The following is a 14,638-nucleotide window of genomic DNA, read 5'->3' as shown; positions in this document are numbered from 1 at the left end:
AAGTAGAAGGAAAGAAGTCAGATAATCATGGAAACTACATTGATGATTAAATTTCAATAAAATGTAAGATTTGATCATTCGTTTTCTTTATTTAAAATCCGGACAGAACTTGTGGGATGACCTGATATATATATATAAACTGTGGACAAATAAATATTTAAAAGTTAGTGGTCATCCCATAAGTTCTGTAAAAACAAGTTTCAATAAAAAGATTTCACAGTGTCATTAACTATCAGTTTCTTTCTAAAACTCCCCCCAGTGGCACAGCGGTATGTCTGTGGACTTACAATGCTAGAAACCAGGTTTCGATACCCGTGGTGGGCAGAACACAGATAGCCCATTGTGTAGCTTTGTGCATAACTACAAACAAAAACTTTCCAAAACTTATTACAGATATTTGAAATCAACCAAATTTTGGGTAGTTTTTGCAGAAAGAGTTACAATACATTACAATACCATTGTAAGTAAAGCATGGTTTGTGGTGCTGTTGTCACTTTTTACTTTAACTGCTGAGTGTGTACGATGCATTCCCAACTTCATGTATTACAATTATCTTGCCTTCTTCTTAGTTTTAACAATACTAATAATACTGATGTATCAGGCATAGCACAAATACTTATCTCATATTTTTGTATGAAATTGAAATACTTTAGTGAATTCATGGAAAATTTAAGAAATTGACAAAAATATTTAGTGTTTTTGAAGTCTCAACTTTTTCCATTATATTTTAACACATTGACTGCTTTAAACACATGCAGAAATTTTGCAATCTGTACACTATATATGGCACACTCACATTCAACTGCCAGAGGCAGACTGTACCCTATACCACGAATCAGCAGTCAATGGGTTAACCCTTTCGAGACGGGTCATAGATGAAAGCCATGTCATCTCATTTGTTGACTCGCATTCAAAATTTTATTAAACTACACTTTCATGAATTTTTGTCAATAAGTTTGTTATCAAACTGTAGATTATAATTCAAGTTTTAGTACTATATATTATTCAATTTCTTATTTGTAAAAGCAAATATAAAAAAAAACAATAAACATTGATTCTGGTGTGTCATATGGTATATTGAATGCTGCACTGGTTCCAATTAGATGTTTGTGAAGTCAAAATACCAAGTCTACAGTTTCATACGAATTAGAAACTCAAATTACCAATATTGACAAGCTAGAATATAAAATAAGAGCCTCATATCTTTTCAACTTGCTAAGATATTAGTCATGTAATAAATCAAACACAGTGGTACCCCACCCACCTCTTTCCATTTTTGGAAATACTCCCTTATATACACTTACTTCTACATATGACATAAATAATGGATCGGAAGCTCAGAATGTCCCCCTAGTGGCTTTCTCAGCCATTCTAATGGGCTTGGCATCATTTCTTTCTTTTGAACCAATATTTCAATGAGGTAGGTTGTGTCTTTAGTCTCCTCGAAATTTCATATTACTTTAGACTGAAATACAACTTAGTTACTAAACTTAAATTATAATTCAACTCTATGGTATCGATATAGTAATTTATGATTTTTGGTTATTCAACTGTATATATATAAAACCTAAAAAAAATTATTTTGTTTCAAATCCTCCATGTGCAATTTTTTTAAAAACTTATTTCAAAATAGCAATAATCTATATACATATATGATGTATAATAATTGAAATCTAACTGTATTTTACAAAATACTGGTCTCCTAAAACAAAGCCAAGACAAGTTACTTTGTACAGACAAAAGGTCAGTTTTATGTTATTTGATACAGTAACATAAGTGCACATGAGCCACGTCTATTGTAACTTCTGCATTGTTAGCCAGGCACGGCTGAAAGGTCAATATAATAAATATATATAAATGTATAATATTATGAGATAAAATATTTCATTTAAACATTTATGTTTTCGTGTTATAATTTGTGTTCATTCTAAAATTAAAGAGGCAAAATTTCTACATATTTCCTAATTTTTTATGGTAGTTGCAAGATCGGTCAAATCTACCAAACCCGTACAGAGAATAATTACTGAAAATAACAGATAAAAACAGTTTTTTCTTAAGAAACATTTGGTAACTATCTGGACATTATAAAGATTTCGTATGTGAAATTTCAAAATTTTCTAATGCATAAAAGTATTTTTAATCTTCAAATGAATATTACTTTGCATGATAGATAGGCAACATGCCAAAAGAAAAAAAAAAGACATGAGAAAAACATTGCTTTACAAACCTTAAGTAATAAAAAAAATTGATATTTTGCGTATGAAAGCATTATAATGTTTACTTATAATCTGCCATATTTTGTTAACATTTGCTTACTAATTTAAGTTATAGCATGAAACTATAACAAGCACAAAATGGGTACAAGGTTGGTCACAGGGACCGCACGCATGCTGAAAGAGTTAATCTATTAGTACTCCCTTTTGTAAGTATTCTTCTCAATGATATGTGACATCTGCATGTACATAGATGCATAAATACTTACATGACAGATCTTTGTATAAAGCTTACTTATGGGTGAACAAAAATGACATTTTTGTCCATAAATAATGCATTAACTCATTCTTTGTGGGTGAATACAGCAAGGAGATATGTATACTAATTATGCCTTATTTTTGTAGTATTCTCAAAAATTCTTAGCACTTAGTTTAGTACAATCATCAACAACAGTAATTCATTCAAGGATCACCAGTGTAATGTTGATACCTAAATGCAATTCTGGGTAAGTCAGTAGTTGTGTAAACAACAGATGTGATTAATTTTCTTTTTCTGTTTGTGCAATACAGCTGAAATCTGACAAAATGTTTTTAGTGACATAAGAGAAACCACATGGAACACGTTTAGTGAGTTGAAAACTTTACCGTCCTGTTTCTTCAAATGTCAAATTGATAGTAGATATTTTACTCATGTGTATAATTTGCACCATTATATATATATATACACACCATCCAAACTACAATCATTATACATGAATAATACAGCACATAGCACATGAAGTAATATCACTGCTAAGAAAAAATTAAACAGTTTTATATGTATATATATATTTAGTGTGAGAAGTAAACTGTATTAATTATAGTGATGCTGGTGAGAAAAATATAAACCTTTTAAGAAATTGATTGCTTCAAAAATTGAGTGGAAAAACTAACAAACTTTTGACTATAACTGTTGACTATAAACCATATTTTTAGTTAATCTCAAAATATAAAGATCATATAGGCTTATCTTTATGGAAGAAAGAAGTATTTTCCCCATGAGTGTCTTTACTGTGGTTACATGGTTTTTATGCTTAATATTCGCTATGGGCTCAGTCGCATCAACCGAGTTCATGACCCCAACTTAATCTTTATAGTTTGCACACTATAATTTCTAATACACTTTGTGTAACTTCACTACATTTCTCAAACTTTCAGTAATCATTAAGAGTCATTTGTAGACAAAATAACAAAATTTTTAATGAAGTACTTGCACAAAACATTTCTCCATGAATATATGGAGTCAAATTGTTGGTTGCTCCAAGTGCAAAGTGATTTTCATTAAAAATACTTTTCATTAACTGAAAAACCTCAAATTTCATTTGTGTAATCTCTATAACCCTCTTAATACATTTCACACATTTGTTTTCAGTAAATTGTAACATGAAACTACATTCGTTTATCCTAAGTAGCTTTAAACTCGTAACAGTATACATCTACTTATACTTAAATTTTATTGTCCTTTGAAATATTTCTAACTATTATTCATGCCATTATAAGTTGTAAATAACTTGAGGAATGAGGAGCTCATGTTTCGCTATAGAATTACATTACCCACGAGCTACTCCAAGCTGCTCGTGTGTATGCCTCGCGAAACATTTATATTATATTATTACTATTAATATTTATTTTACCTAATCAAACTTTAATTAACCTAGAGAGATTCCTATATTAACATTTAAGTTACTTTTATAATAATAAATAAAGAATGCACATGAAAAACAAGAAATAAAAGTACTTACCCGGGTCTTTGTTTTTTTTTGCTGTCGAATGTCGATGACACTTTAGCCTACTTTTTTTTAATACTAATGGTAGTAATGCACTAACTAATTTTTATTTAATTACGTAATGCACCAAAGAACATAGAATAATAATATGCAAAAAAGCAGACAATGTCCCATAACTGTCACAATTTTTCTGGCTTTCTAACTATGTGACAAGAGCCATTACAAATTCATCCAAGATAGTCAATATCTTTCCTGTGGGAACAAAGCTTGTACTAAATGAGAAGTTGACAATTCTCTTTTCAGCAAACAACATAATATAATACATCATTTGATAGATGAAAACCTTGGCTTTCCATTTGTTATAAATAATATAATATTAAACATAAGAGAGAACTACTAACAAATCCTGAAAGAGAGGATCTGACAGATGGATGTGGCAAGTGTCTGATTTTCTATTTGATAGCTCTCTAAACAAACAAAATTGAAGGTCATAAAAATTATGCTTTGTCTGAACAATGATGATTTGATAGGGAGTAATTTACGTTTAATTATTGGAGGGGTAGCGAATAAATTACAGAAGACAGAATGCCTTGAGAAAAAAATGTCACATTTCTCACAATAGGGGAATATTCAGGATTTTTTTTTTAATAATGCCTTATAAAATCAAGAACTTTAACCTTATATACTATTAAAATGTGGATTATTAGCTATGATTTTATGCTATACTAATTGGTATAACATAAACAAAAAGTAATTTAATTAATTTTTTAATGCAAGTCACTAAAACCCTCATGACATGCGCAGGAAAAAATGCCTGTTGCTAAAGGGTTAAATATATGTAAACTATCAGTACACAGACTTTGTTCCATTTAGTTGTAAAGAAAAATTTTATACTGAATTCATTTCAGGTTTTGTTCATCTTTGCTGGTCATGTTCAACCACACCTTTAAACATTATCTAATCTTCTACTCTTGAATGCACCTAAAATCCACCTTGTAATAATTCACTTTGAATTTCACAATATAGGAAAATAACTTTGCAAGTAACACTTCTTTGGTTATCTAATAGGTACACATATTAACATACCTGGTACAAAGGCAATAAAAGGCATAAAGTATGAGAGAAAAGGCACAATAATAGTCCATTTTCTGAAAGAAAAAAAATTAACACAAGAATAAGATTAAATGTTTTTTTATCTGAAAATTAAATTTCTAATCAGCAATACCTATGATTTATGTACCTGCTATGTACAAACAAAAACCATAATGAGCCTTCACATTTTTATGTTACACCATTTGCGTTAAATTTACACTGTTTTCCATATTCTGTGGTCATGATAGTTAGCAATTTACAATATTAAATTACTGCAATGATTATATTGAATTTAGAAGTTGTTCTGTGATCAGGTTTCAGATATCACATGCTATAATATTTAAATAAGAATTTACTCAGTTAATTTCTGCCCTCAGTTTATATGGAGGCTCTTTTCATCACTGACTCTTGTTAAGATCATAATTGGTTAACCACTTCAAACTCACACTTGATCTATATTTGACTGAGCTTCGGAACACAAACTAACATTTACACACAAATAAGGTTGAATAAAGTTTATTCTTAATCCATAGTTAAAAATTTTACTTTTGAATGACTTAAAACATGTACTATACAAGTATGGTGTAGTCATCAACTCAAATTGCTTTAAGATCTTAACAAGAGCTAATGATGAACAGACCTTCTGTAAACCGAGGCTGGTGTGTCTAAAATAGTTTCTCTACAAGAGAACAGTAGTAGTAGTAGTAGTAGTAAAAATGAAAATGATATTATCATACTTTAAAGGTGCATAATTATTTGAGTCCTTTTTCTTAAATGTGCTAAATTAATATAAAATACAATAAATATACTCCAAGCTTTAAAAAGGTAAGGATGTAACAAGATAAAGCTTAAGAATTGTTCTTTTCATCAAGGAGAAATAGTGTATGATGTCAAAATGGAGATGATCATGACATCACAATTACTAGTGGGTAACACTATTTAGCAAGGCCTGTCATTTGTTCAAACTTAGAATTTTTTTAAGTGTCCTTGTCTATTAGCAAAGTGTTTTGACATACACCCTGTACAAAGGTGCATGATATTTATGCAATCATACTCTTAAGCTCCCATGTTGTGTTATATTGAACTGGATATCCATTAGAGCCTAAGCCTGCAGCTGCTTCGACCAGTAGAATGTTTGGTCCAAAACCAATAACATGAATGTGACTGTAAAATGTTCCACAAACAAATTTGTTGGATATGCCTCATTCAGGATGCACAGACATGAACAAAGTCATGTGTAATGCCACATTCAATAGAATAGTGCTTTTGGACTAGTGCTGTATGTGGCCTTTTACTTTAGGTCTTTGATTATATAATGCATTTTCACTAGAAGCACCAAATAAACTATATGAATAAACAGACTTTATCTAACTTGCGCATCAACAGAAAATGTTTTTAAGAAACAACTATTAACAAAAACAAATGTTTCCAAATGGAACTCTTAAAATTTACCAAGTATGACTCATATTTGCTGCTTTACAAAAATGAAGAAAAGTATATTTAAATCTGTTATTTTTACTGCTTATGAGTTTTCTAACTAAAATGTGTAAGAAAATGGTTACACTGCTGATTAATGAACAATTTCCCTCTAATACTTAAGGAAGCACCCCTTTCTTTATGTTATAATTTTATTACACTGAAAATGTTTTTCTTCTAGATACTTATCTCAACTCAAATAATAGCTTTTCTCCTTCTATGCTGCCCTCTATATGCACAATTTTTTGCTCACCACTAGCCTTGATACTCCCACCTACCACTACACATTTGCACATAATACAGCTGTACTGTAGCATGCAAGTAAGCATATGACAGCCCTCCACCAATAAGACTGTGACCCACTCTCTTGGCACAGCTAACTCGTTCTATACTGTAGAACCCAATCTTAACTTCAAGATTAGGCACAAAAAAAAACAAAAAAACACCAGAAGTGGGAAGAACTGGTGGGAAGTGTTAGTGAAAACAAGTATCTATTAGAAATATGTTTTCAGTTGTAGGAAAATTATAACTTTTGATAAGAACCCTTACCTCTTCACACATGATAACTGCAAAATTTACCTAGATGAGCACCCTTCGAAAAGCATCCAAACAGAGCCTATGGAGTGGGAAACATCAATGTAGAAGGACACACCTGTGGGATACTGCATCACATCCGTACCAGGCATACTCTGCACCCATTGTGAAGATACATCACTAAATTGGGCAGAAAGGATGCACATCCAATGCATAATTGAATGTGCCAAATGATATAGAGTAGCTAGGGAGTGTCAGACCTAGGCAGCATTAGGTATTTATCATCAAGTTCAATGTAGGAGGACGGTTCCAACCATTTTCACCTCAAGATGAGGAAGCAGAAGAAAAAACGGTTTCTATCCTGCCATCATAGCCAGAGCACTTGTGTGCAGAAACAGTACCCAAACAGCACCAGGCCACACTGGAACTCAACATCCAGGTGATGGTAGGAAGGGGGAATTGCAACATGGTGAGTTAACTCCCGTCTAAAACCTGGCGACATTGGGAACTTATCATCCAGTCCGTAGTAGGAATTATGTTAACTAGTCCTGGTCTACTCCAGCACCAGACCACCCAGGAACCAACATCCATGTAGCAGTAGGATGAAGGATCCCAGCTGGAAGGGTGAACTGTATGTGGTGGATCATCTCCAGTACAAAACCAGGCAGCATCAGGATATTTTTGCCTGTTCCACAGTAGGAGGATTGTTCACACCATCTACACTAAAAGAACACTACCACCCTACACTGAGAGAAATTGAGCACACCTGGGAAGATACCACCATGGTCCAACATCCCAGCAGCTAGAAGCTGGTAAGTAGCAAAGACTCCTGTATTCCACATGAACGAGGGGGGAACAATGCAGTGGAGAATCAGAAGGAATGCAACACTGGAGAATGTGCAATGGGTGACCACGAAACCCTATTTTTAAAAGCAGGCACGTCCCAATTTATTCACCCAGGATCAGCAGGATGGAAAGCTATCCCAACATTGCTTTATTCATGACAGTCCAAGAGTTGGTCTGGGATGGACTTTAATTATGAAGCAAAACATCATGAGGAAACCTCTAGTGGTCTAGTGGAACACCCCATCTCAACAGTGAGCATTATAGACCTTAATGGTCATACAATTTAGATTTACAGACTAGTATACCTGGATAGGCACTACTTGCCACGGAACAGGATTAAAGGAGTAAAATATTCCACCATAATGGAAAGAACGAAACAGGAAAATGTTAACCACTCACAGTTTAACTGAGATGTTTAGAATGGCAACGGGCAGTATTTGGTATCTCAAGAAAGAGGAGATAGCCATATGATGAAGATAATGACTTGTGAAGGTGTATGGTGAGGTCCACATACCAGCCTGGGTGATAGAAGTGAGCAGCCAGGGAGAGGGTGAGATGACAGATCTGGTGCAAAGATACCTGGAATATATGATGGGAATCATGAGACAAGGAAGAATATGTCAACCGATTAAGCTGGCAGATCCAACCTGTAAGGGTGAAAGGGGAAATGCCTCAGGGAAAGGAAGGGTTCAAATGGAGAAACCAGCAGGAAGTGGAACCATGGAAAGAAGCCATGTGAGCAATATAACACCAGACCAGAGATGGAATACAAATAGAAAATTGAAGTGAGGGGAAAGGGGTATGAATGTGACATCACCTACAAGAGCTGCTGACAATTTGGGAAAAAAACTTTCATCAGAATACAGAAGAACATACAGGTGCAGTGGTAAAGGATACGTGAAATGTTGAGGGCAAAAATAGCTAGGGATCACCATTCCATGAAGAGAATCTCATTGGAACAAGACAAGCATTCTAAAAAAAGATTCAGAGCACTTGGGAGATGACATGCCAGTAGGTGTATGTGATATAAATGGGTGCAGAAGAGAAGATCCAACATTCAAAAACAAAGAGACAAAGGTCAAATTGCAGGAAGGGATCATGACCAATTTGCCTTGTACTAAAGGAAGGAAATTATACAAAGCTCGATGAATAGCAAGTAGCTACAGAAAAGTGATGAGCTGAGCTGATTTGACCAAAAACCTACGATCTCCAGGGAATCCATAAACACCTCCAAAACCGTCAAAAAAGTATCTGCAAAGAAATGCTACTCAGAATGAGGAGGCAGAAGAAAAATACCAGCTGTATGCTTTCTCTGCCAAGTCACCAGGCTAAATCGACAAATACTGAGATAGGGAGAAGGGTAACAGAGTTCAGAGGATCCTGAACAAGATTCCATTGATCATGCAACACCCATTGAAAAATGTATATGTGACCACAATCCATAAGAATGGGGGCTTCCATGAAAGTTCAAGTCCCCATGCAGTGAGAAAAGAAGAGGTTTGAGATTTGTAAACTAATAGCTCCATTGATGTCAACTGGAGAGGAGAAGGCTGGGACCGATTGAGATAGGAATTGAAGAACATCCATAAATCGATGAGGTATGGGTTCAGAATAAGTAAGGACTTCTCCATTGTGACTAGCCAACCCACATGAGCAGCCTCTTGGAGAGATGTGTGTGCAAGTGAGATGGTTATTGGGATGTGGCTAAAAGGAAATAGTTGTCCATATAATGAAAATGAAGAAGATGGGCAAAGACCCTGACCACCCGACAGAATATGTCAGATGGAGAAGACCATATTGAATGGAAGAGCGAGGAATTGATATACTCAACCTTTATGGATATAACAAAGATAACATCTGCATGATGGGGAAATAGGGTTCTGAAAGTCAGCATCTGAGACGTATATCTTTGTCATCCAAAGACCACAAGTAAATGCCTACTGATGGTCGAGGAAAACTCCCTGGTTAAACAAGGAAGGTTGATGAAACAGCTGAGATTAGAGAGATCTTGGGAATGACAAATGAATGGGAATAGAGCCCTAGAGAAGGGTGACTGATGGGTTTGATATCATCTTTGAGAAGATCTCACTCTGGTTTAGACAGATGCTGGCAGGAAAGTGTATACCGAATAGGCGGGAAAGAAATGGGATACAGGGAAAACAGAGGTGTGGTTAGAAAATGAATGTAAAGTGCTTCAGATAACACCTGAAGCATCCAAGAATCCGTGGTGAAAGCATTCCATTAGTAAATAAACCTGGCCAAATGTGCCCCCAGTTGTTCCAGAACCAATGGTATAGTCACTGGTTGGCAGCAGGGCAAGATACAGGAATGGGAGCAGGCAAAGGCTGTGAAACATGAGAGACCAAGAAGGAAAGGGAGGAGTGTTGATGAGCAGCCTCCATCCTGGACTCTAATGAGTTAGAAGATCTCCAAAGACTGACTGGAGTAAAAATGGAGCCATAAAACGGTCAAGCAAATAAGAAGTGGGCAGGTGCATGCGAGCTCAAAGTGCATTCCTACGCAGGAGAACCCACAACAGAGAAGCCAAGTTTATAAAGTATGAAAAGAAGACAAGAACATCAAGAGGAGAGAAGGACTATCCACCAAAAACCCCTTAGGAGACTGATGAAGAGCATGAAATAGGTGATGGATAGAGAGATAGCACAGGACGATGATGAGAGTCAAACAGAAATGGGAAACTTGGGCCTGGGAAAATTTCACAGTAGTATCAAGACTGATCCCCACACCGAATCAAAACTCTAAGTTATGGAAGTCTAGAAAAGGAAATTCCAAATGATGGTGATACGCAAATGCATAGGAATCAGAGGCTCGAGTGGAATGAGGCATGCTGATTCTAGAACGTAATTGTGCTGTAAACTGATCAGCATAACCAGATATCTGAAGAGGGCCAGAAAACAAGATAACCCGAGGAAGGAGCAGCATGCAGGAAGGAAGAAAGGAGAGGTATCATAAGACAGGGGATACAAACAAAATGTAACATATCTGGGACACAATATCAAGGAAGTCAGAAAAAAATGTGGAAGCTGGGATTGCACAGCAACAGGAGGAGGTAGGAACAGGTTATCCAAATCCTCATCATCCTGACCAGGTTCTCCAGAAAACAGAAGACCATGACTTTCTCAGTAGGAAAAGTAAAGCCCAGAGCCTGAGAAACTGCAGGTTGAGGTTCAGTGGTAGTGGAAATAATAATAGTAGTTGTTGTAACTTGAAATTGTGAATCCATAATTCAAACTGAGATTGGTAATTTTCAGGTCAACCTACAGAACCAAGTTAATGTAGAGAAAATAAATTATAAGCTGGAAACAATGAGAATAGTTGTTCCACAAAATCTTTGAAAAAACTGAAGCAAAAAATGACCAAAAATTAGATATGTCTGCACTCTGCCAAATCAAGAAGCAAAGAATGAGTTCTAAATTACAGATGGAGTCAGCTGTGCCAGGAGGGTGTGTTGCACTCCTATTGGTAGTGTGCTGTTGCATGCTCATTTCCCTGCAACAGCTCAGCTGTATCATGTGTAAATGCATGGGAGTAGGTGGGAGTATCAAGACCAGTGGCAAGCAAAAAATGCTTAAAAATGCAAAAAATTATAGAGAGCAGCACAGGAGAAAAGCTATTAAGTGAGAAGAGATAAGGTATCTTATCAGAATACAAGTGGAAAAAATATTATTCAAAAAATTAAAAGTGTAGGAATGGGTGCACCAAAAAAGTCAGAAAACAAGGTAGGAACGAGCATGGTGTGATAAAACTTCCTTTGTACAGCTTCACAAGGGGGTGTGTCCAACATCCTGTCCATGCCTACTTTGTTTATTTTTTCTATCTCGTACACAATAAACCAGATGAACTAAATTTATCAAACTTAGTTATGCTCATCATACAATAACTAGAGGTTTCTGTGAAACAAATTATTGGAGGCAATACATGTGCTATAAAGTCTGTTTATATGACACCAGAATAATCAGGTATTCATGTGGACTCATAACTTGTATGTTTTTTCTTTACAACTTGTCCTTTCTTTTGCAAATGCATGAGAAGGCAACAGGATTTTGTACATTAGCTATGAAGTGGATTAAAATACAAAGACAGAAAATCCCAAGAGGTTTCTGTGTATCAACATCACCAAATCATTACTGTCTATACTCATAAGTTCTAAAATATTCTGAGTACAGTTTGTTTGTTTGTTTTGAATTTCGCGCATAGCGGTACGAGGGCTATCTGCGCTAGCCGTCCCTAATTTAGCAGTGTAAGACTAGAGGGAAGGCAGCTAGTCATCACCACCCACCGCCAACTTTTGGGCTACTCTTTTACCAACAAACAGTGGGATTGACCGTCACAATATAATGCCCCCACGGCTGAAAGGGTGAGCATGTTTGGTGTGACAGGGATTATGAGTACAGAAAAATAATTTAGGCATGAACCAGATGTGGGACATGTCCCCTTGTGAGGTTGGACCAAGGAAGATTTATTACACCATGCCCAATTGTACCTTGTTTCCTCACTTTTAGGTGCCCCCATTCCAATACTTTCACTTTTTTTAAATATTTTTCCACTCGTTCATGCACTTTTTCATGCAAAGTGATATGATCTTATGCATCATTCATTCATTTGTGTTGATATCCTGCATGTATATCATCAGGGTGGGTTTGCACCATAATATTATGGTATGTGCAAATAATGGTGTGTGTATGTGTGGTGTGCATTCTCTCCACTTATGGTGTGTGCACACATTGTGAGTGTGCATATGTGCTGTTCATGTGATGGCACACTCACACTATAGTGTACAATGTCATTTGGATGATATAGTGTGAGTTGTGGTTGTGTGCACATACTAAGGTTTGATATTTTAATTTACTACTTCACACTAACACGTGGTCCCTGTGCCATTGTTCTATTTTGTGCACTTATAAGAATGGTAAGTGTGTTTGTTACACAGCAAGAAGCATTTAACAATATCAGTCAGTCAGTGAAGTTGAGAAATTTGTGGTTTTGTGAATTTTTTGTATCTGCTCTGCTGACCTTCTCAAATGGTTCTATGACTTTTAATTTTGTATGTGGTTTATTATCACCTAAGGATATCTCTCAAATACTTTTGAAGATTTATTATTTGGTTATTAAAGGTGTATACGAGTAAATAGTTTATATTGCATGTATTGTGTATCTGCCCCATTCGTACTATATCGTACTTACGATGAAGTGTGTTTGCATTTTTAAACAAATTGTTGTTGTCAATGTATGCTTGCCTTACAGACAACTAAGGCAATACAAAAACATACAGCATGTTCTGTAGCTATAATATTCAAAATATTAAACTCACTTTAAAAAATAAAACCCATATAACCAAATGAATAACTGCAGTTCCTATCTATATTAGTTGTCACCAACTCAGCTGAGTAAGAAGGATGTACAAATAAAATTCTACTATGCAGTAGTTCTGAAATGAGAAAATATATCACTTGTCATTCAGTTGAGGTATAATGAGTTCATACTAATTTCAAATCTTCAAGAAACTGAACTTATTATTTTTTGTATTAAAAATTACTAAAATTATTAGTTCTTACCTCTGTGAAAGGTGTATCTCTTGAATGGAATACAGCTGACCACAGCCATGCATTAATAGACAACTGTAACATAAAGAAACACTGGAAGATGACAATTCACCTCTATTACTATTATTTTTTTATTATAATGATTAGCTCTGTGATAATTTTCTAACAAAATTTCTAAACAATAATAGTTCAGCTATGCAACAGAAGTTTTGAGAGTTATTTTTTCATACAATACCTTTTGCTTTTCATAGGTATAACTAACATTTTTCTAAGGATGCAATTTTATATATTGAAGTTATGGAATGTAATGTTCAAATTTATGCACCATGTTAACAATTTCTAACACTGAAAATGTATTTGCAATTGACACTTACCTCGTCTCACCCAAAACTATCTTGACCTTGATTTGCCTTCTAAGCATTTATAAAATTCTCAACAGTGCACCAGTCTTTTATATTCCTTCATTTCTGTGCCACTGCAGCAACATGTGCTGATCATGTTACTTCGCTACCCTCCATCAATCATACTGCACCACCTATATTAGCCCCGATAGCTCCCTCTATCATTGCAGCACAATTTTCACTTTCGAGAATTGGCAGATATAAACCAGAAACACTGGCAAATCAGTGGGGAGGAAGAGTGGGAAGTGGGTGAGTGACAGAAAGTACCTATCGGAAATACATTTTCAGTGTTACAAAATGTTAACTTTTGAAACAGTACTACCTCCTCTCACCCAAAACTAGAATCCCACATTGCAAAGGTGGAGGGGCCAGTGAAGGCATAAAAGTAATCAAATAAGTGAAGAACAACCATTGTAAAAGAACAGGTGTGTCACAATTATAAAAGGAGGCACACCTGTGGGGAATAGCACTACTTCTGGAACAATTATGCTCTTTGTCCAGTAACAAACAAAGTAAAACACATAGGATGGAACTTAATAGATAGGCAAAAAACATCTAGGGGAAGCATCTTGGATTTATATCAAGATAGCAAAGTGTGGTCAGCATAGGCAAGACATCCAGGGGAAGCAACTTGGAATGCATTAGATTATGTCAAGTGAGGTCCATCCAGGCAGAAAACATCCAATGGAAGTGCCTTGCACAAAATTGATTGTTTTATGTCTTGAACATAATATATTAGGTTGTCA

The 14,638-nt window shown here is 35.2% G+C and overlaps 1 protein-coding gene across 1 annotated transcript in view; it reads right to left on the bottom strand.

Annotated features, from left to right (window-relative positions):
- LOC106477607 (post-GPI attachment to proteins factor 3-like) overlaps positions 1-14,638 on the bottom strand; it is a 48,114-nt gene that overhangs the window by 12,650 nt on the left and 20,826 nt on the right. Inside the window, exons 4-5 of the mRNA XM_013938153.2 lie at positions 13,504-13,566; positions 5,066-5,127 (exon numbers count right to left, since the gene is read on the bottom strand). Of these exons, the coding sequence (XP_013793607.1) occupies positions 5,066-5,127; positions 13,504-13,566 (125 nt within the window). The remainder of the gene's footprint in view (positions 1-5,065; positions 5,128-13,503; positions 13,567-14,638) is intronic.

Source organism: Limulus polyphemus, unplaced genomic scaffold (assembly GCF_000517525.1).
Source record: "Limulus polyphemus unplaced genomic scaffold, Limulus_polyphemus-2.1.2 Scaffold167, whole genome shotgun sequence".
In the NCBI taxonomy this organism is placed as follows: Eukaryota; Metazoa; Arthropoda; class Merostomata; order Xiphosura; family Limulidae; genus Limulus; species Limulus polyphemus.
This window is presented reverse-complemented; position numbering and strand designations above follow the sequence as displayed.